Source organism: Hippocampus comes, unplaced genomic scaffold (genome assembly GCF_001891065.2).
Source record: "Hippocampus comes isolate QL1 unplaced genomic scaffold, H_comes_QL1_v1.1 scaffold174, whole genome shotgun sequence".
In the NCBI taxonomy this organism is placed as follows: domain Eukaryota; kingdom Metazoa; phylum Chordata; class Actinopteri; order Syngnathiformes; family Syngnathidae; genus Hippocampus; species Hippocampus comes.
This window is the reverse complement of record NW_017805983.1, coordinates 2,986,375-3,008,160: the sequence shown is the minus strand read 5'-3', so window position 1 is coordinate 3,008,160 and position 21,786 is coordinate 2,986,375. Positions and strand designations below refer to the sequence as shown.

The 21,786-nt window shown below is 41.3% G+C and overlaps 4 protein-coding genes and 1 long non-coding RNA gene across 8 annotated transcripts; 3 read left to right on the top strand and 2 right to left on the bottom strand.

The window, feature by feature from the left end:
• The first annotated feature begins 24 nt into the window (after window positions 1-24).
• smim11 (small integral membrane protein 11) lies at window positions 25-3,009 on the top strand. Its single transcript, XM_019891601.1, has 3 exons — window positions 25-133; window positions 2,013-2,220; window positions 2,851-3,009. Exons 1-2 carry the CDS (start codon window positions 119-121, stop codon window positions 2,199-2,201), a joined length of 204 nt encoding a protein of 67 aa, XP_019747160.1. The 5' UTR covers window positions 25-118; the 3' UTR covers window positions 2,202-2,220; window positions 2,851-3,009.
• LOC109528688 (uncharacterized) lies at window positions 813-11,648 on the bottom strand. Its single transcript, XR_002170716.1, has 3 exons — window positions 11,637-11,648; window positions 3,539-3,543; window positions 813-896 (listed from the first exon to the last, which is right to left on the bottom strand). It is a non-coding gene; the product is annotated as an uncharacterized LOC109528688 (long non-coding RNA).
• Window positions 3,654-7,351, bottom strand: LOC109528685 (insulin receptor substrate 1-like). Of its 3 annotated transcripts, none has more exons than XM_019891599.1 (6): window positions 7,187-7,351; window positions 6,334-6,757; window positions 5,960-6,197; window positions 5,058-5,307; window positions 4,554-4,983; window positions 3,654-4,102 (listed from the first exon to the last, which is right to left on the bottom strand). In XM_019891599.1, exons 2-6 carry the CDS (start codon window positions 6,741-6,743, stop codon window positions 3,868-3,870), a joined length of 1,563 nt encoding a protein of 520 aa, XP_019747158.1. In that variant the 5' UTR covers window positions 6,744-6,757; window positions 7,187-7,351; the 3' UTR covers window positions 3,654-3,867. The 3 variants fall into 3 exon arrangements, with proteins under 3 accessions (XP_019747158.1, XP_019747157.1, XP_019747159.1); XM_019891598.1 differs by having other exon boundaries at window positions 6,334-6,747; XM_019891600.1 differs by having other exon boundaries at window positions 5,253-5,307; window positions 6,334-6,747.
• Window positions 8,603-14,440, top strand: cyp4f3 (cytochrome P450, family 4, subfamily F, polypeptide 3). The gene is made up of 13 exons (XM_019891597.1): window positions 8,603-8,866; window positions 9,003-9,147; window positions 9,235-9,288; window positions 10,603-10,730; window positions 11,940-12,061; window positions 12,140-12,286; window positions 12,391-12,499; window positions 12,731-12,797; window positions 12,871-13,000; window positions 13,070-13,203; window positions 13,295-13,359; window positions 13,869-13,951; window positions 14,033-14,440. Exons 1-13 carry the CDS (start codon window positions 8,663-8,665, stop codon window positions 14,244-14,246), a joined length of 1,602 nt encoding a protein of 533 aa, XP_019747156.1. The 5' UTR covers window positions 8,603-8,662; the 3' UTR covers window positions 14,247-14,440.
• A 639-nt stretch (window positions 14,441-15,079) lies between these two features.
• On the top strand, window positions 15,080-21,618 carry LOC109528532 (carcinoembryonic antigen-related cell adhesion molecule 21). Of its 2 annotated transcripts, XR_002170697.1 has the most exons (13): window positions 15,080-15,372; window positions 15,465-15,541; window positions 16,604-16,759; window positions 16,838-16,963; window positions 18,077-18,240; window positions 19,179-19,269; window positions 19,346-19,444; window positions 19,707-19,727; window positions 19,821-19,841; window positions 20,715-20,741; window positions 20,813-20,872; window positions 20,946-21,030; window positions 21,064-21,618. XR_002170697.1 is itself a non-coding variant. In XM_019891251.1 (12 exons), the coding sequence occupies exons 2-12, from the start codon at window positions 15,493-15,495 to the stop codon at window positions 20,963-20,965; spliced, it is 834 nt and encodes a 277-aa protein (XP_019746810.1). In that variant the 5' UTR covers window positions 15,080-15,372; window positions 15,465-15,492; the 3' UTR covers window positions 20,966-21,618. The 2 variants fall into 2 exon arrangements, 1 of the variants encoding a protein (XP_019746810.1); XM_019891251.1 differs by having other exon boundaries at window positions 20,946-21,618.
• Window positions 21,619-21,786: the final 168 nt, after the last annotated feature.

The window sequence follows — 21,786 nt, the reverse complement described above, 5'->3', positions numbered from 1 at the left end:
CACTACCCAGAATGCAGCACGACTGAAACATTTTAATTGGCTACTGAACATCAAGCCCTGCCTTGGGAAGTTCTCTGTTGCATTCGCCGAAAACAAACTTGACCGGTCACAAGCTAAAATGATTAATTGGAAGGTAATCGATTCAGACGTATGATATCAGAAACGACATTTAAACGTGTAATTGACTGCTTGTTCGTTCGTCTTCAGCTATAGGACGCGTGATTTTTTTCCTTTTGTTTTTACAAAAAGCCTACACTGTCTGATGTCGCTCGCGTCATGCTAATGCTGATTTGCTCAGTGTGGTACTCGCTGTTTATCGTTCGCCTTTAATAAAAGTGCCCAATAGTAACGCGTGTCTATAAAGATCACACGCGCGCGCACGAGTGTTCCACTGGATGGCTTGTGTGCAGTCACCTCGCTGAGAAACAGACACACATATCGACGACATTTAACTTCGCATTGACCCGTATATGGCCCTGGCATGCTGCTATTTGGGGATGAAGTTCAGGGCGCGTGTGTGTGTGCGCGTGTGTGTGCGTGTGTGTGTGTGTGTGTATATATATATATATATATATATATATATATATATAGACTTCGAGATTTTCACGTTCAACATAAAATGCACTAATCAATTGAATTTGCCCTTTTTGAAACTTTTGAAAGTACATGTCCATCTATTTAGTGTTAGTGCTTTTTGCACAACTTGCTGCATCTCTGTTTCACTCTGTTCCGTTCTCACTGACCATACACAGTGGACGTTTGTCAAAAACGATACTGAAGTATTGAAGTACAAGGACGTAACTCACTCAGTCTCGTAACATCGGAGAGAACACACGTCAATTCCTGTTCCTCACCCAAAGCTGTCCCACTAGCAACGTCAACTCAATCTAACAATACTGTACTATTGTTACATCCTCTACCAATGAGCTGAGCGGCAAAAATCCGCAACGTCTAACTTAAGAGTTTAGAGGTCCAATTAAGCCTTCAAGTTTCCTGAGCAAAAATCAAGCAAGTCATGTCTTGTGTAAAGCATGTAACAAGCCATACAATCTTCTTCACTCACACAATATATTAGCCACTTCACACTCAATATGTTCTTTCACTCCTGAGCTGTACTGCCCGAATATTTATTAATGGTTCCAGAATCAGTTTCCGTATTCTCTATTATTTTTCATCTCAATTAAATATATAGCCAATATGAAGTTAAGGTTTCACCAGCTACTGGTTAGCCAAACTGTAAGGTTAACATACCAGTAGTTAATGGGTTTGACAGTGTGAAGTTTCTTGCTTGCAATGACATCAATGATCAGAGAGACGACGACATCGTGGACAGCTTATCCTTTTATCCATCTTACGCCCGTACGTACGTACACGTAACTTAACTGGTCAGTTGTCAGCTGCCTGTAGTGTCAGACCACACCAATAGAGGGTGCTAACATAGTGTGGACAGCCGTGAAATCCCAATTCACATTTAACTGCATGCAACCATTACAGACAGTGACAAAGGTTGGATATTGTAGTGGTGTCTCATCTTTTCGTTGAAAACCTTGCGTGTTACAATTATTTTAACCGATTTTATCAATAACATATTTCATGCAAATCTAATGAACGTTGGAGCTCTCTGCATTCTGCGTCACAGTATACAGGGAGGATCCCAGGTTTGTGCGGGGTAAGGATGAGTAATTTTGTTAAACAGCCCTGTCTTGAATGAATGACAGTAGTTCAAATGTAGAATGACCTGGCAAGTCATTTAGTCACGTGGCATCTCATGAATACCAAGTCAAAAATCAAGTTGTCTCTCTCATAAATTTCAGCCAACCAAATCCAAAGCTGTAACATTTACTCCTTAAGACTGACTCCAAGCAAGTCATGGGAGTCACATACATCACTTCTGGGACAGTATTTACTGGGGCTTCTTTGCAATTTATTTCGTGTCACTTTTTTCAGTCACTCCTCAGTGGTCGAGAAACGAAATAGTCACTGCACTTCTTTTGTCTTATGTTTGTTGGCAGGCTTTGGACAACGTACCCGTCCTCTTGTACATTTTAGCTCTGAAGACACTGATACTATGTTTGGGCTTTGCTGGGGTGAAGATCTACCAGAGTAAGAAAGCAGAGGCAGCTCTCAAGCAGCAGCAGGCTGAGAGGAGGAAGTTGGCCCAGAGGACACAGGAGCTCATCGATAACTTAAAGGAAGACTGACAGGAGCTGCGAGACGCTGGTAGTAAAGCTGATATGCCACTTCACGTACCAATTGTATTTTAAAACGGATTACACACATACCAACTCACACAGGTTTTCTTTTGAATGTGAGAAACCCAACACATGGCGGTGAAAACATCTCTCCAGAGATGGGCACTTTACCCTATTTGCGCCCTTGCTTAGTCTGTCCTTTTTAAAAAAGTTCTCGTCCTCCGTTTGCAAATTGGGCATCCATCCAGGACGCACGGTTGGACCATTACGTCCCAGGGACGGAATGCCCATCTCTGCATATCTCTTATGTTCCTACTGCAGTGGTATACTCTCTAACATGGCACCTATGTTGGTTGACATACCAAGATCGGCAGCACAGTACCACAAGGTTCTGAACCAGTTTATTGTTTACAATTATCAACCTTTGAACGGTTTCTGAGCAGAGTGTGGGGGGGGGGGGAATCAGCTTAATGCAGCCCATACCAAATGATATTGGCTCAGGATATTCTTTTAGATGCATATGAGGGCAGGCCATTCACTGACTTTGATTGCAAGGAAGTGAAATTGCTCTTATGTGAATCTGTTATGGATATGTGTACCCCCCCCCCCCATTACACTGTCATAGTCTCAACATTTGTCTTGTCCTTTCACTTTCTAGGGTCAAACAACACATCAAGTGACCTGACTGCAACATGAACTCATGTCTTTTTAATCCCCTTGGTGGGTGATCTACAAGAAATTGCACAACAATGTATTTATTGAATTTTGTAATGTGTATTATTTGGAGTTAAATTGATAAAAATGTGTTCAACACTCACTGTATTGCACTGTGTTGCATATTTTCGAGTGATCCAGTTCACTTACAAGTTCATGTATTGCACATTTTGATAAGCAATATCTTATCATGTACAAGGCTATTACTGACCTGACTTGTGATTTAGTCAGAAAAAAATAATTCAGGATTTTAGGAACTGATGAGAGATAGAAAAGTTGACTTATGAATTGATAGTTTAAATCAGTGTTGTTGGATTTCAATTTGATATAACTAAAAACATTTCTCTTCAACTCTAAATTCTGAGAACTATTTAAATGTGTTAAATACCTGTCTCATTACACTATTATTGTATCCAGTACTTGCGCAGCCTGGACCAGGTATTGCCAGGTAATCATGTCTAAAATTAAACTTCTACAAAGATAAACCAACCTTTCAGAGTCATGAGATGAATCAAAATCTGATGACTCACTCCAAACGCTAACCTATTACACTTACGTTAAAAGTACTTGATGGTGCATGTGACAAAACAGTACAGTACTACAGTATTTCCCATTACGAACAAAAAAGCTACCCATTCTTAATTATTGTGTCCCAATCGTTTTCCATTTGGACGTCCAGTGTTATTGTTTTCCAACCATTGAAGCACATCACAAAAAAAAAATGTCAAAGTACACACACAGGTTGCATTCAAGTGACTTTAATTGATACAGATTGGACAACCGTGAAATATCTTTCAGTGAAAGCCACACCCTGATGGTGATCAACTACTTTGCAATGCTCTGCACCCAAATGCTAAATGTGACTGCATTCATGTTTAGGGAAAGACACGTCGCATGGTGCACCAGCATGAAAAAACGACGGGAGGCGTCACATTGAGAACACAAAAACTCGTGCTCCGGATCAGTCGTCGGCTATCAGACACGATGGGAGACACGATGCGAGTCGAGATCTAATGGCGAACCGTTCTGCTTGCAAGTGGCTCGAGTGGGGACTAGATTGGAGCGGTGCAGTTTGGGCAAATGGCATCATCGGTCCAGAGGTATCGGCGCACCCTTTGGTTGAGTGAATGGATCCAAACTGCAGTGGCAGCTGTCCCTTTTTGGTTTGGCGATGTGACGGGTACAGAGGAGAACATCTGTCAGAGGCAGAAAAGTCAATCAAATGCAAGCAAGAGCTAGACAAACATCAAGAGGTCGTCAGTTCTGCCAGAATTTTGTGGGCTTGTTTTTCAAGACTTATCGTGGAAAAAAATTGCAATTGAAGTTTGGATTTTTAAGAGCTTTTGTTGTGATGAAATTAGCATTGAACTATTTTTCCCTTTTAATTCACATGATTAACTTATGAAATGTGTACAGTGTATTTCGTTATAAATGTAGATTATAATTTGCAGTGCAACGTTACAATTGTGCAGGTGACAACTACAATTGGAGGAAAGCTACGCTACAATGATTGGTCCAAGTTGCTATGCCTGAATGAAATTGCAAATTTGCATATAATTCACATAAATCGGTTGAATTTGTGTGAATAGTTGCAATTTCGACTGTATGAATTTGTGGCTAGACCGTGGTGGTAAACTTTAAATGTACCTGTTAACTCCACCCTGAGGTGAAATGGAGGCTGACAAGTCTTTTGGAGGGCTCGACATAGTAACATAAGCATCCAGAGGCAACACGCAAGAAGTGCGGCTGACCTGCGGTGACATCATCATCATGTAACCGACGCCCTCCCCCTCACAGCATTCACCAGCACAGGGCTGCTTCCTCATGTCCATGTAGCGGTCAGGCTCAGGCAATTCAGTGCTATGTAAGCTGATAGGATATTGAGGTTCTGTTGTGTTGGGCTCTTGGAACTGCGTTGGGCCCATCTGGACGTTGGGCTTTTTTTTCTCTCTGTATTTGGGTCTGCAGCGTTTGGGGACCAGGAGCGGATTGTGGTTGGAGGTTGGGGACCGGTTGAAATCCGGAAGCGCCCGCAGCGCTCTGACAGTGTCCCGAACCACTTCGTGAATGTGCTGTGCTGTCAAAGCAGAGGAGGAAACAGGGTCATGCTCCAATGGTCAAATGTCAAAGAAGCACGAAGCTCAGTAGCACCTTGGTCTCTCGCTTCAAACCAAAGTTCTCCGGGACCGACCGGTGCTGATCGGCCAACCTCCAGGAAAAAGGAGCCCTCCAAATGGCCGAAGCGACGGACGGCAAGTAAAGGTATCGTTACCGAGGGGAAGTCAGTGAATGCGCCCACTCGGAACAGGATGAGAGAGGTCGCGGTGAGGCAAAGGTGAAGCTCACCTGCCAGAGACTTGGAGCGACCCAGACCTCGTGGATTCACCAAGACAGGCCAAACCTTGAGCAAAACATACATTTCATATTTTCATTGCTGAAACTCATTTTCACACGTTTGCAACAACAAAAACAATTAAAATCATGCGTGTGCAGTTAGTTTTATAAAAGTTGGATAGTTGACAAAAACATTATTTTACAATGAGATTTTTATTTTCATAATTGTTAACATACTCCTTTAACTTTTTTTCATTTTTATACGTGGGTAAATGTGTTATTACGTCACGTTCACCACTGTGTTAGTGGATTTCCCAAAATGCAACAGTAAAATACTTTTTACAGTGTACAATTTAAAATTAGTAAAACAATAGTACATACACATTTGTTTATTATAATTAAGTTAAACTCAAATACAATTAAGACAGCAGAGTGAATTATGATTGTATTCAAATAAACAATTTTACATATAAATTGTAACATTTGTTTTTCAACGACCAGACCAATCCATTTTTTAAAAATTAAATATGGACCTTGAGCACAAAAAGTAACCATTAACCCACACATGTTCAGTGTTACGTCGATGACTATCATTATGCAATAAGAATTAAAGGTACTTTGACCAAATGTGATGCCGTACAGTAGCTTCAAATTCCCAAAAGGTAGGTTACTCTTTGACAACCGGTTACGCTGTACAAAAAGTGACAAGCTGATCAAACCTCTTTAAAGAAGGCCGCAGGTGGTAGAGTGCAATAACCATCGTCATCATCACATGCCTGATCTTCATCTCGACACTCCTCCATCATTTTCTTGATGGACAAGTACCACGCTTCCTGATCTTGCTGGTTGTCGGCCACCAGCACCATCGTCTGGTCCTGAGCATACAGTGCCACCGTGAGGCCTTTCCTGAAAGTACTCAGGCGGCCCACACTAATGCAGCACCTCAAGTAAATTACCCTGAGAAAGAGAAGCTCATTTTATTTTATGTTAGCATAATTATTGTAGCCTGAGCAGTAAACTAGTTGAAAGGATTTGCCTGGTGTGTGTGGTGCTATGCAAAACCTTGCCTTGAAACAACACAAAAACGACAAACCCTTGCTTGCTCAGCCCAAACAACGTTGCTTTTCCAGACGACTTCTCCATTGCTGCAAACTTCTCTTGGGACTTGTACCACTCAAGTCGACTCGGTCCGGTGTGACTTCCTGCTCTGAGGACAAAATATCTTCTGTGGCTCCGCTCGAGCTTGCCCAGGTAACCTTGTTTGACTACATCAATGCGCTGCCCTGAGTAAGTGACGAGGGCACTGACCAGATGCACGGAAGTCTGGCTGCTGCAGAAGAATTCTTCATACGAGTCAAAAGGAGTCACCTTCACACCAACGTGATGGCCCAACTCGCCACCACTTACTGGCGTCTGACAGTCACTGCAGGAGGAAATGGTTGCCATGCGCATTTGCTCCGAGTCAGGAGCCCTTCTGTTGTGCCTGTCGACTATCTCCTTCATATCCTCAGGGAACCCTGCACAATTGTTTGAGGAAGATGACAGGTGAGGAAAAACAATCCATTTCTCACAAATGAGTTTCCTGCTACTGAGATCATAGGTCCCGACCTATTGGAGGGGGGTGGGTGCTAAATATGTACAGTAAAGAGCCCTACTTACATTTTAGTTTTTGCTCGATCATATGACATAATACTGGAATTGTAGTTGTGGGTGCATTTAAAGAGCGTTTAAGACATTGGAAAGAAGCAAATTTAGACATTTTTAGCTACTCCAGCTCATGACCAACTTAATCAAAACAACAGTTACCGGGGGATATTTTCAAATTCAATGCTTAATACAACGTGAAACGATGATTACAAAATGTACAAAACTAACTGACTGTCTCATTGGCTAACAAGTTAGCTGACCATGGCATATTTGTCCAAAATCGTCAAGCCAAAACTCACCCAATTTCAACAGTTATGAACATCTATAAATTATTTCCGTTTCATTTGTTGCTGCATGTCGAGGTTAACACAGGGTATTTACGACTTCTTTTCGCAACACCATGTCTCAATTGTGGTCAGGTGTATCGGAGCGCTAATCAGCTGAGGATTTTTGGGGGGAGGGGTTGACACATTTAGATACATTTGTGATCTGTGGCGTATTGCTGCCATCTACAGTCCTTTCTTGGAATGGCAAGTTTGGGCAAATGGCTGAGCCCAGCAGCAGACCAGGACAAAGCACCCATATAGGAACTTTAAACGTGTACGATGTGTTGTTTTAAACATGTCTTCAAGAGCTACCAGAAATGGCAATATCCAGTGTTTCCATATCATTCATTCATTCATTCATTCATTCATTCATTCATTCATTCGTTTACATCATATCATATTTGTATAAAAACATGATATGCATGTAGGCTAATTCATTTTTCTCCAAAGACACCAGCCATAAAATAATGTTTAACAAGTCCCTGTAGTTCTGCTCGTTATCACAGCACGCACAAGAAGTTAGCGAACCCGTTTTCCCGTTTGGTCTCGTGATGTGCGTATTCAGAATCAGCTTGTAATATATACATTTAAAAACATAACAAAAGATAATGTAAAGAAATAAACTGGTTTGATAAAGTATACTTTTTCGGGCAAATCGTTCTCTCTCTCGCTCGCTCGCTCGCTCTCTCTCTCTCTCTCTCTCTCTCTCTCTCTCTCGCTCTCGCACACACACACACACACACACACACACACACACACACACACACGCGCGCGCAAACTCAATTTGCGCGACGTAGGCGTTTAAGGGGCGTGGCATAATGAAGACGTCAGGATTTGCAGTCAGGTAGGCCATTTGTTCTGATCTGCCATCTGGTGTGGATAGGAGATCTGCCTGCCACTTTATGTCATTGGCATAAACGGATGAACAAAGAGACATTGTTTGCTGTAAAGAAATGTTTCATTGTAGTGGAGGTAACCATATTGCATCCCACCCCAGCTGACTTTGAGGGATATGCAGGCAAACTGTGGACTGTTCACAAGGCAAATAATGCCAATCTTTTACACTCACATACACATATATGTACAATTTAGTGCCACCAGTTAACCTAAAATGCATGTTTTTGGAATGTGGGAGGAAGCCAGAATGCCAAAGCTTTGAATTCAAACCTGTGAGACAGATGTATGAAAAGGTTGGCAAATGTGCCACGCTCAATTTGTTCACATTAACAATTATTTCAAATAACATCATCAAAGCCGTTGTCAAACAAATTCTTTGTTTGGGATCTAACAGCCACACCAAGCAAAAGGAACCAGTGCGTCTCAGTATGATTACAAAGGAGGATGTTCATGACCAAATAATTGCAAAAAACAGGTTTACATAACAACATTGCATAACAATTTTTTTCATTGCTGGTCACCACCAAACTGCTTTCTCTGTCTGGTGCCAAGATGTCTCTCCTCTTGCGCGTCTTTTCTCAAGTATTCTGCTGGGCCACCCTTTGTCAGGTTCTACAAGTGGCTGCTGCAGGACTGGTCACTTTAGTTACAATCGGGACTACCCGGTTGTTGCTTCAACATGCTTGGTTCACTTATAGGCTGTCCTGTTTTAGAAAGCCTCATGCGGATTCTTGGCTGATAGGTCACCTGGGTAAGGTAGGTCACATGGGTTTATACAGACATGCATTATAACTGCTCTTAAAATAGAAATTTGTCAACTTGTTTTTTTTTTTTGTGCCCTGCTTGATGAGGACTTCTACAATGAGCTATTTCTTAATTGTCTGTGTATCAGATGCAGAGTACAGAGGAAGGTCTGCTCCAAGTGGATGAGTTAGTGCAGACATACAAACATTCCTGCAGCTGGTTCATCGGGCCCTTCTATCATTTGGTCAGACTCTTCCACCCAGACTATGTCAAACCTCTGCTAACCGCACATGGTAATGTAATATTTTCACTCTGATTGTTTATTATGGAGGAAAATATCAATTCAAGCTGCAGCAATGTCACTTTCTCCCTCTGCGCAGCCACTATTACAGTAAAAGATGAGTTCATCTATGGTCATCTCCGTCCATGGCTTGGTGAGTCAAAGATGAGGAAAAGAATCCAGCATGTTGTAAGCCGAGTTGCAGTGAAGTCATTTCACATTTCAAAACACTCAGGAAGACGACTAGTCATGTAATAGTGGTTACCAGTGGGGGAGGAGGGCGGGGGGGTGACATGAGAACATATTTTTTTCCAAAGTGCCCTATCGGAACGCATCGAACCCTATTTTGCAACGAAAACATGGACATCATACACTTCACAGGAGGCAGTAGAAACACGTGATTTCTCTAAGAGAGGCTGAAAAAAAAATAACAGAGTTAATAAAAAACATTACACACCTATACAATGACAGACAAAGGTATTATACTGATATATTATGAATATATCAGTGGATGTCACCAATCTATCCATTCATCAATAATTAAAACATTGATTTATAAAACAATAATACTGGTAATAATAATTTGTATTATTATTCAAATTTGACAGGCTTTTTCACAATGCTCTACTCTGTGGTGTGTCAACTTTGTAAGACATTTTTATTTTCATTTTACAGGAATTTAAAAATAGTTTCTGTGCATGCCAAGAGGCCACAAGATGCCAACAAAGTAACATTTTTATTGCTTTGGTGTGAGCACAAAAACAGCAATTAGGTCAGGTTCTCGGCGAAAAATTGTGGATAAGTTGAAACAAAAAAAATCAAGGTAATATGTGGATTTAATGTTTTATTTTCCTCAGAGAGATTAAAATGAGTATAACCAATTCAATTAAAAACAAATCATGGGCATTTTGGAATAACTTACAAATATAACCCAAAAAAAAGTGTTGTCTTTAAAGAATTGCGCTACAGAAGGACAGCAAATAAATGTTCATAATCATAATGTTGGAGCAGCATGGTGGAAACTGGTTCGCACGTCTGCCTCACAGTGCGGAGGTGCAGGGTTCGATTGCGGCTCCAGCCTTCCTATGCGGAGTTTGCATGTTCTCTCTGTGGCTGCGTGGGTTTTCTCCGGGTACTCCAGTTTCCTTGCAAAAACATGCATGGCAGGCTGATTGAACACTCTAAATTGTTCTTAGGTGTGATTGTAAGCGCGAATGGTTATTCATTTATGTGTGCCCTGCAATTGGCTGGCAACCAGTTCAGGGTGTACCCGCCTACTGGCCGAAGACAGCTGCCATAGGCTCCAGCATGCCCATGAAGGAAAAGAGATTAGAAAATGGATGGATGGATGGATGGATGGATGGATGGATGGATGGATGGATGGATGGATGGATATTGATAATGTTTAAGTCTTCTGCACTTACACATAAAGCCAAATGACACAAACGTTGCTTTTCTTGTCTCTCAGGGGAGAGTCTGTTGCTCAGCAATGGGGAGGCGTGGTATCGCAGGAGGCGTCTTCTGACTCCCGCTTTTCATTTCGACATACTGAAGAACTACATTGCAAGATTTAACACTTCAGCAGACACCATGCATGTGAGATTATAGAGTCTATAATTCATCATCATCTCTTGTTGCTTTCGGCTCCCACCGTCAAAGGTCACAAGGACGAGTTACTCTCATGATTTCTTTGGGATAGTTTTTACAGAACAAATGCAACCCTCCCAATTATACGGTCTTGGAATCAAACAATTGGTAGCATGTACCACTAAACCAGTGATTCCCAAGCACAGTCTCAAAGAGAATAAAATAAGAATAAAAGTGAAGAAAGACTGTAAATTCACCACCAGTACATATAATCATAGTACAATTTTTCGAATACCGATTGTTTAATCTTTCATTATGCAGATGAAATTAAAGGCCCTGTAAATGGATTTAAAGTCAGAGATTTGTTTCAAAATACATTGTACATGTGTGAAAGATATTGCTGAAAAATGTGCAAAAGCTGAAAAACTCTGTAGGGTTGTGGATATAGAATGAGAAACTGTTTTTTGTTTTTTTTTTCACCATTCCAGTTTGGATGATTTTTTTTCTTTTTTGGGGGTGCCCAATGACATGCTTTGGGATTCAGCATGAGTCGTCCTTCATCCCACTGTAACTTGAATACCTTCTTTCAAATCAGCGGCCCAGCAGAATTGTGACATGCAGCTATCTAGCTAGCTTAGCCTACACAACGAAAATTCATTTTCCATTTGGATTGTTCGCTGACACAGCTGTTTTCGAGCGACTTGTTGTCATGCATGAGTGCGCACACGAGGAGGGAGGAAGGAAAAATTTGGCGCGGCAACTTTTGAAGACGGGCGGCCCGGTGGTCCAGTGGTTAGCACGTCGACCTCACAGTGCAGAGGTTGTGGGTTTGATCCCAGCTCCGGCCTTCCTGTGTGGAGTTTGCATGTTCTCTGGTTGGGGGGGTTTTCTCCGGGTACTCCGGTTTCCTCCCACGTTCCAAAAACATGCGTGGCAGGTTAATGGAGCACTCTACATTGTCCCTAGGTGTGAATGTGAGCGCGGATGGTTGTTCGTCTCTGTGTGCCCTGCGATTGGCTGGCAACCAGTTCAGGGTGTCCCCCGCCTACTACCCGAAGACGACTGGGATCGGCTCCAGCACCCCCCATGACCCTTGTGAGGATAAAGTGGAATGGAAAATGGACGGATGGAACTTTTGAAGACATTTATTTTCACTTTCCAGTGACTTTATGTGGCATGAAGAAACTGTGTGTGTCTTCCTTTCCATGTGTCACACAGGATAAGTGGCGTCGTCTGGTGGCAGAAGGCAGCACATCGGTAGAGATATTTGACCACGTCACTCTAATGACATTGGACAGTTTACTGAAATGCGCCTTCAGCTATAGCAGCAACTGTCAGGAGTGAGGATGTGCTAGTAATCCATTCTCTTCCTTTGACCTTTTAAGATTGGTTGCTAACACATGCCCGTGTCACTCCAGGTCAAACAGTGAGTACGCGTCTGCCATCGTGGAGCTGAGTGATCAGATAATAGCACGGCGGCAAAATATTCTGCACCACTGGGACTGGATTTACTGGAAGACACAAGAGGGAAAACGTTTTAAGAGGGCTTTAAACATTGTGCACAGGTATCACACATGCACAGTTGGATACATTCAAGCAACAGTCTGCTACAAAGAGTGCCTTGTCATCATTGATCATGTGACAGAATGATTCTAATGTATTAATGCAGTTTTACAAGCAAAGTAGTTCAGAAGCGCCGCACCCTCCTCAACCAGACTGATTTCACCTCGACATCTCAGAGGAAAAAGGATTTTGTGGACATCATACTCCTGTCCAAGGTTTTCACTGCACACATTGTTGAAAATAATTGTAATCCCCTCCAAAAGAATTAGAAAAGTATGGTCAATTTGTTTGTTTGTTTGTTTTTTAACCTAACCCTAACCCTAAGTACCTGGAACTAAAAGTTAAAATGTTGATCTCATACTCATCTTTTGAAGTCAAAACTAAATGTTTTCAGTCTACGACCGGAATAAAGAAAGCGTATTTAAACATTGCATTAAACTTTACAGGACGAAGACGGACGAGGCTTAACCGATGACGAGATCGCAGCTGAGGCTAACACCTTCATGTTTGCGGGTAAGGCTTTCAGATGATGATGCTTGGGGATTGAGAGTCCCCTTTTACCAACCGCAGCCATGTTTCTCCACAGGTCATGACACCACAGCCAGTGCCATTTGCTGGACGCTTTATAATTTAGCACGTCACACACACTACCAAGAAAAATGCAGGAAGGAGGTGTTGGAGCTCATGCAGGGGCGTGAAAGACAGGAAATCGAGTGGTCAGAAAAGACACCAATACTTTCTATCTGAAATGTTCATGTGACTTACTTGCATGTCTTACTCCCCAGGGAAGATCTGTCCAACCTTCCCTTCACCACCATGTGCATCAGAGAGGCGCTGAGGTTACACTCGCCGGTCCAGGCCGTGACAAGGAAGTACACCCAAGACATGCCGCTGCCAGGGAACCGGACCGTACCAAAAGGTGAGAGAGAGACAATTGAATAACTGAATCTGATGAGTCGACTTGTGGATGTCCACTTGTGTAAAAGTATTTTTTCATAACCCACCCTAAGGTGCCATCTGTTTAATCAGCATTTATGGGACACACCACAACCCTGCTGTATGGACAAATCCACATGTAAGAAACAAATTACACACTTTTCTTATTTCTGTTCATACCAATGATGGCCTGTCATGGGTTCTCCACTGCAGTGCTTCCAGTAAGTTTATGCTATTTTGTTTTGATTTTTGTGTTGTTTTTTTTCTCCAATCGGGCATCAGTTTGTATGTAATGCCATGTCAATCTAATCTGCCAAGGCCCTTCAGAATTTCGGAATCAGTGGTGCTGGCTGATGTAATAACTGTAGTGACTGTTCCTTCATCCAATCAGATTTCAAATTCGCCTCACAGGGCCAGCTAGTTGGCACTCAATAAGGTCAGCATGTTTTCTTCCTGTGATTTGTTTGGCAGAGCAGGCCATGTCTGACAAGCAAAACGCATCTGTATAACAATCTGCACATATGAAGATGTGTTTTTGTATAGTATTGATGGTTTCTGTAATTGCCACGCGTTACTTTTGTTATTCAGAGTTCAAGTAAGGAATGCTGAGGTACTCACAAATGAATGTGTTCATGTACTCTCTGTCAGGAGTTTGATCCTGACCGTTTTGAACCAACCAACCAAGAGGGCCGCTCTTCCCACGCTTTTATTCCCTTCTCATCTGGCCCCAGGTATTGCTTCACCCCTACAGCAGCAAAATCAGAGAACGCCTATCTTTTTTGAACAAAACATGCTTGTTTTTGCCTTCACAGAAACTGCATCGGTCAGAAATTTGCACTGGCAGAGCTTCGTGTTGTTGTTTCACTGACATTGCTCAGGTTCCGCTTGACACCAGGGGTGAACCCAGAACTTGGATCTGGTGAGGTTCGCCGTCTACCCCAGCTGGTGCTGAGGGCAGAGGGTGGCCTGTGGCTGCAGCTGGAACCTCTGACCCCACCTAATATGGACGCAGTACAGATTAAATGATGCTGATTTGTTGCATTGTTGACCAAAATTCTTATCCATTTCACTGAAGCTAAATGTGAATGCAAAGAATTTATTTTAAAAAAATGAATGCACAGCTGGAAAAAAAGAGCAAAAGACAACTTCCACATTTTTCAGTGTGCTTGATGTTGTTATTCAAAGTACCGTACATGTATGAGTGAAACATTTTTTTGGTTTCATGTGACTCTCCAAAATTCCAATTGCAATTATTATTATTCATAATAATCATTATATTTAGAGAGTCGCGGATGATGTAGTGGTACACTCGCCTAACTTGTGTGCGGGCAGTTTGGGATCGGTTCCCAATCAGTGACGGCATGGATGTGAGTGTGAATGGTTGTATGGTGCTATATTGCCCTGCGATTGACTGGTGACCAGTTCTGGGTGAAGTCCGTCTTCAGTCCGAAGTCAGCTGCGACAGGCTCCAGAAACTCTCCATGACCCTGTTCAGGATAAGTGGTATTGAAAATGGATGGATAGATTATATTTAGAGCTTCTTCTTTCTTTGTGTTTTTTTGGGGGGAAGAAATGGTCGAAATACCCATTACCGGAGGTACCTCACACACACGCGCGCACACAGTGTTTATCAGGCTGACAGCCCTTACAATACACGATACACCTTGAAAAGTAGTGAATGATTTGATTGGTTAACTAGCAATAACTCGTTTGGCAGAAATACATATTTTTCTTTAAAGAAAAGTAGTGAATGATTTGATTGGTTAACTAGCAAGAACTCGTTTGACAGAAATACATAATTTTCTTTAGTCGCCTGCTTCGACCCGGTACGTTAAAATTATGCGACAGCGATGACGTAACCAAATCCGGGCCCGAGTATTGTTCCAAAAATAACTTCATTTGAATGACGAAAAGAAATACTCCACTCCAAAACGCCACAGTGATTTGTGAGCAGGGAATAAGTTAATGATTCCTTATATAGGACGCAGTCATTTGTGCTTATTTAGCTGGGGTTGTTCTTTAATACTATGACGCCTCGGGTGAAGTTTCCTGAAAATTTGGGCGGAGTGTTGCTGCACAAGTCAGCCTCCGCGTTCCTGTATCCGGAAACAAATGACGGTAAATAGTTCCAGAAGCGCCCATCATTGACAAGGTGAGCATCCAGGACATTACCGGTGACTTATTTTTATGGTTCAAGACTTTTTTTCATCTTATCTTTTTCACTTGTGGCTGTCTTGTTTCCAGCTTTGCGATAGCCGAGCTGACGAGAAAGATGCAGGTGTGCCTTTCGGTGATTCCTGTGATTCTGGCCACTTGTACTGGTATGCTCCAGTTTCTTTTTTTTTTCCAGAAGAAACGGTTGAAGCTAAGTCTTCGCGACGCAATGTTGAGTGTAGTTTGTTTCTGAAGCGATTATTGTATGTCATATAGATGCCGGTTTCATGTTCTCACGGTGTTCACAAGCACTGAGATTTTAGTTAGCTTTACATTTAGCGTACACAAAATAAATAAGTAAATAGATGGGTTAGACCAGGAGTGTCCAAACTTTTTCGTTTGAGGTCCGCATACATAAAGTGAAAGGATGGATGGGCCACTTTCAAATTCTTCAACTTTTTGAAACACGCTAAAGTCGGTCAAGAAAGCAATTATATATCAATTGTATTGTCTGGTTAATTTCATCACATTTCTGTGAAAGGTGTTAAGACAAATAGTTAAGGATTTTGGACACCACTGGCTTAGACGAACCCAAAAAGCGCATCTTAAGTTTTTGTACAAGATAGCAGAACAAAAAAGTTGTTGAAGTTTCACACTTGAAATATCCACGTTCTTAACAGGAGACTCTCGTGAATAATTGTTTCTCAAGTCTGCCACACAGGCTCGGAATTCGAATCTTAGCTCTGACCTTTTCATGCTTGCGTGGGTTTTCTGCTTGTACTCTGGCTTACTCCCACATTACAAAAACATGCTTCTTAGGTTTATTAAAGACTCTAACTTGTCCATAGGTGTGATTGTAAGTGTGAATTGTTGTTTATCTGTCCTTTGCGTGCGATTTGGGACACACTCTAGTTTAACTGGAACCCTACAACCTAGCTCCTCTCTTGTTTGTGGAAGCAGTGCATGACAGTTAGCGACAGATAAATATTTCAATTATAATCAGCCAAATTTACTTCCTACTAATCGGGTTGTGAATATTTAGGTAGCTTGATATGTTCCAAAAGTAATTCCTATGGCAGATCTGTACGTGGTAGTTAAGTTTAATTCGCGTGAGGACTATGTCTGCATTCTTGGAAAAATGTCTTCCCTGTAAGGGGTTCCTGGACCCAAAATATCTGTTTACAGAGAGACTCAAAGAGTTTATTCTTGCGATTTCCTCTCCTTTTCAGCCACAAAAGTTTACAAGAAGGTGGGTGATGACGTTGTCCTCAGGCCTGATGCAGTTCCTGATACCAGCCCCCTCACAAGCATCTTGTGGAAGCATGGTTATGACATCGCCATCCAGTGGGACACGGAGGGTGTAGAGGCGTTTCGTCAATTTAAAGGTATGGAATCAAATCAAGGGGTCGTCAAGGATCATCTCGCTTGCTGAAAGCCTCTTTCTTACCGGGCCTCTCTTTTAGATCGCGCTACGCTGAACAATGTGAACGGGGAGCTGACCATCATGGGATTGACTCAAAATGACAGTGGCACATACACACCTGAGATCAACTTTGTCTCTGCCACCCAAACTCATCTTGCCGTTATTTGTAAGTGTATTGTCCTTGTAATGTTTTCTAAATAGGTGCCCGGGTACTTCGGGGTGGTACAAAGCAACTGACTACCGTTGACTTGAACTGAAAACAAGGATGGAAAAAATAAAACAAATTGTTTCTGGGGCTGTGCCAGCAGATATACCTGAAAAAGATTTAGGTTTTTAAAAATTTACAATTGTAAAACACAGTGGCTAGCTAACATAAGCGCTACATTTCAAAGGAGCAGGTCTGTGCCATTAATCTGAGCAACAGAAAAATAAATTACAGTGCTTCCTTGAGTTACAAGTTTAATTTATCCGAGACTATGCTTGTGACTCCTAAAGATGGGACACTGTGTTAAACAGAAACAAGAACGAAATACAATGATTTTGCAAATCATGTTCAACCTATATTTGATTGAAGACACTACAAAGACAAGATACTTAATGTTCAAACTGATCGACTATTGTTTTTAGCAAATGATCATTAACTTTTTGTGTCTTCAACATGTTCCCAAAAAGCTGTGACAGGGTACACTGTGTTTCAACATTCAGTAAATATTGTTTGCAGTGTATTCAATGAAATATCAGTTGAACATGATTTGCAAATTATTGTATTGTTTTTACTTGTTTAACACAAAATCCCAACTTCAATGGAATTGGGGTCTTAAATCATCTTTCCTTTTGGAAATTAATGGATATGCTATTCATCTATTCCAGCCTCTCCAAAAACCCCAAGATTTAAAAAAAATAGTGTGTAATTAGAAAAACAGAACCCACAAACATTTTACATAATAACATAGTAATGACATAATTAAATGGAAGACAAAGATTTAAGATTTGTGCCGAAGGATTAATTCATTGTGGCTCTTTCTGGTGTGTGTGACATGGCCACAAGAGTGAAGTATAATAGTCATGCAGACAATAAAAAAAAACAAAAAAGAAACATTACTACTGTAAGTGACTCAGTACCCTGCTACTTTAGTCATTTGTTGTTGAGGATCAAGAACATATGACGTCTATGTGCTGCTGCACTGTTTGTGGTCCAATGTCCGTTTAATGCGTTGAACATTGCCAAAGAGATGCTACAACAACCAAGGTGTCATCACTCTTTTTGTTTCATCATTAGTGCCTGTTCCCCAGCCCACTGTCTTAACATCCTGTGATGATGAGAGGACAATTTGCACTTTGACATGCGCTGGCAACACCACGGGAGCCAAACCTGTCACCTACACCTGGAAGTTTGGCGATTCCGTGGAGACCAACTCATCCATGAAGCACATCATTCAAAAGGTCTAATGCTATGCACGAACGGGTGGAGAAGAGTCTCGGCCAGCTCTGGTTTGATCATAAACTGGGAAAGTAAAACGGGAAAAAAAAACAAAACAAAAGAACTACGGCCAGCAGATAGCAGCACTGGATCGATTTAGAATGAGCTCACTGCGTGTCTTCACCACATAGTGTAAGCTCCTAAAACATCGGAAATGCGATGTTTACAAGCTGCTTCTGATTGATCAAAGTGTTTGTCATATTAAATTTATAATCGTAAATAGTGTCAAAAAAGATTGACAGATTATTGACATTAGAAGTTGAAGCGATGACATATGTACGTGTGCGCACACACACACACACACACACACACACACAAAAACACTTGCATGGTATCCGCACACACTAATAAATACTACTACTACGACATACCGTGCAAATAGGTGGTAAAGTTTCAGATTTCAGATGTAAAATTGTTACACTGGTGATTCATTGTCTATACATTATTTTGCAATCAAAAGTGCATTTTTGTTGTTATTTTAGAGAAGAAAATGACTGTTCAGCTGTTTAAGACATCATTTAAGCCAAATAGTATCAAAGTCACTGTCGTGCATGAAATACAACAAAAACTTGTTTTTCAGACGAAATAGGTGATTTGGGTGGAAACCAACCCATGTTTTACTGCTAATGACTTTTAAAATCAAACAAGGTTCTTTTTTTTTTACTTTCTGTGTTTACATACAAAACATTCATAAAACACCGTTCTGTGAGCCTTGAAAGATCAGCCAGAATGCTGAATGCTAAATCGGCAGGCAAAAAAAAAAAGGTTGAAACGATGAAATGCAAATTATACGAAAGATTTACAGGTCCCTTGCTTTTAAAGTTATCATTGAAAGTCTGCAGACACTTTTGGGCAGTATAAACATGTCACTCGGCTCTTTGTGCCTTCGTTCCTCTCTCAGGACACTTCAAGCGCAGGCGAGTTCATGTGCGAACTGCAGAATCCAGTCAGCATAAAATCCAGTTTGTCTACTCGCAGCCCGTTCTTCACTGGTAAATCGACACAACACAGTGTGCAGTTAATTGTGTCGTTTAAAAAAAATAAAGGGGTATGTTTTTGTTTCAACAGAGAGCGAAGCGGGTCTGAAGGTCAACACGGGCCTGACAGTCTTCATCTGTCTCCTGACTGTAGTTGTGGTGCTGGTGCTCTTTCACAAATTTAGAACAGGTAAGACAAGAAAAATGCAGAGCTCAAGCTACCATCTTGATTTTTATTTATTTATTTTTAACTTTGACGTTCTTTGTGACGATTTTAGCCATCTCCTTCTGCACGCTTGTATGTCAGCCATCAACTTTAGTGTAATTTACAGTTCTTAAAGGTTCTATGGCAACAGTTTGATCCAGGTTGATCCATTATTTCCGATAGGGGAAATGTATTCATAATTCAAATGTTGTTTTCTGAGATTCTAATATCTGTTCATCTCACATAGGGATGTGGTTCTTCCAAAAAGGTACGGTAAGCACGGAAGTTAAAACTCAACTTGACTTTATGCTTCTTATATGGTGAGTGCAAACCTTTTATTTTTATCCTTCCCAATTTTTAGCTTTCATGCCATGGGAAGCAGGTCAGTATAAAGCAGAATGCTTTTCAACATTCTGATACACCCTATTTTTCAGACTACAAAAGTCACACTTATTTCATAGTTTGGCTGATCCTTCAACTTGTACTTAGGTGCGATTGGTATGTATTAAAATTAGATGTTGGACTGGCACCTAAAATCCCTCTTCCCCAATCCTGTTGACAGCAGCAAACAAGTTTTAGTTGGTTTTGAAACTTCAACTTCAAAGTTGTTTTTTTTTTTTTTCCCCCCAAAGTTTAAAAGGTGTCACATTGTGGCCAAATTTAGAATCCTGGTCAGTTATTGCATACATCCTGATTGGTTAATTCTGTATGCTATACTAGCGATACGTCACACATTAGCTGACATGACTACTGCTTCTTCTATTTCGTCTGCTAGTATGTTTTGGAGGTTGGCATATACTTTTGGAGCTTTACCGCCACTGCAATTTGCATGCATCATCCGCCAGAACAAGGATTTACTCTTTCACAGTACCAGGATTTTACTTTTTGGCCATAATGCGACGTATGTTCTAGTTAAGGCAAGCCAGTTGAAACTAAAAACAAAAACTTTTTCCGTACTTCCAACCAGAACTCGTTTGCTGTCATCAATTCAATTAGGGAATTTTACTTGTATTCTGGAGCGACGTATGTTTTTTTCCTTCTTCATGATTAATTTTTTGACTGGTGTTACTTATACTCCAGAGTAACTTGCCGTCTGCAAAATACGGTAAACAACAATTAATATCCCCAAAAAGTTGAGGCTCGTGGCCAATTGATCATTGAAATTATGTTGGGGCTGCTTTTAAGGGCCCTTTTCCATAAAAAAATAAAATAAAATGATATGCAATCACCTTTTTTGTCTCCTTTACCACCCCAGACTTCTGGAGGAAGGAAGAGAGGCAATGTAAGTGTCAACCATTGTATTGATTTCAAACTTTTAAAATGCCGTATGACAAAAACACAAATGTTCTGTAGATGGAGACGCAAATGAATCAAACGGCACTACGACTCATCCAGAGAAAGCACAAGCGGGAGGTACAACTCTGAAAATCTCCACTTTAAACAAGTAATGTCACAATGCAACGCTTTACTCTTTTGTCTTTTGCAGAGGAAACACCAATGACGTAGATGCCCCAAAACCCGAGATCACTTTCTTAACAGTTGCACACACTTCAAATTTTACGCTACTGTGTGTGTGTGTGTGCGTGTGTGCGTGTGTGTGTGTGTGTGTGTGTGTGTGTGTCCAAGAAAAAAGGGAAACCAGGCAATCGGACTGAAACGTGAACCCGAGACAATACCAGGAAATCCTCCAGCGTGTGCTATATTGTTGGCCAACATTGTTACACGGGTCAGCAGCAGGGTGACAGGGCGACACAGGCTGTGTCATCTGAGGATGTACTTTGGTTACAGCGCAACTGTGGGGTGGGAATGCACTGACGTGAGGGAGCAGATGAGACGTTTGTCACTCAACAATCACATCACTGAGCAGTTCTGGGAGTATTTTTTGTCCACTTGACTTCTTTTAACACTAATGTTTGTAACTCATTTGATGCTCGTTTTTTTTTTTGTTTGTTTTTTTTGCATGTCCTTTAACTCATGATTATGTTTCGCCCCTTGTCAAACTACTTAGGGTTTTATGATATGCTTTTAAAGTAACACCGCAGCATTTGTTGGAGACTGCCTTGCACACATTCCCTTTTGTTATTCAATCTTATTTTGGTTTGCAAATGAGTCCAAGTAGATGCATCTTATATTGCTGTCTAATAAAACACTAAAACGTTTAAACAAGGTGTGTCAATTTCCACTTGAACCATGTGAAAACAGCCAGTCAATACATCTTGTACAATGTGTCCACTCTAAAGAAACTGCTTCAAATGAAGGAAACGGCATCATAGCTTTCTGATTACAAGCGATATTGCCGCATGTGGTCTTGTAACTGGCGAGTTGGC

Bases quoted from the DNA above. Each gene is read 5' to 3' on its own strand.
- cyp4f3 (XM_019891597.1), top strand. From the start codon at position 8,663: ATGTCTCTCCTCTTGCGCGTCTTTTCTCAAGTATTCTGCTGGGCCACC. The intron at 12,287-12,390 runs GTATCACACATG...GTATTAATGCAG, and splicing joins GCTTTAAACATTGTGCACAG to TTTTACAAGCAAAGTAGTTC. The intron at 13,952-14,032 runs GTATTGCTTCAC...TTGCCTTCACAG, and splicing joins CCCTTCTCATCTGGCCCCAG to AAACTGCATCGGTCAGAAAT.
- LOC109528532 (XM_019891251.1), top strand. From the start codon at position 15,493: ATGCAGGTGTGCCTTTCGGTGATTCCTGTGATTCTGGCCACTTGTACT. The intron at 19,842-20,714 runs GTCAGTATAAAG...TTACCACCCCAG, and splicing joins TTTCATGCCATGGGAAGCAG to ACTTCTGGAGGAAGGAAGAG. The intron at 20,742-20,812 runs GTAAGTGTCAAC...AATGTTCTGTAG, and splicing joins GAGGAAGGAAGAGAGGCAAT to ATGGAGACGCAAATGAATCA.
- LOC109528685 (XM_019891598.1), bottom strand. From the start codon at position 7,209: ATGTTCATAACTGTTGAAATTGG. The intron at 6,748-7,186 runs GTGAGTTTTGGC...AGGGTTCCCTGA, and splicing joins TTCATAACTGTTGAAATTGG to GGATATGAAGGAGATAGTCG. The intron at 5,308-5,959 runs GTTTGATCAGCT...GTTTTGCTCAAG, and splicing joins CTGCGGCCTTCTTTAAAGAG to GTTTGGCCTGTCTTGGTGAA.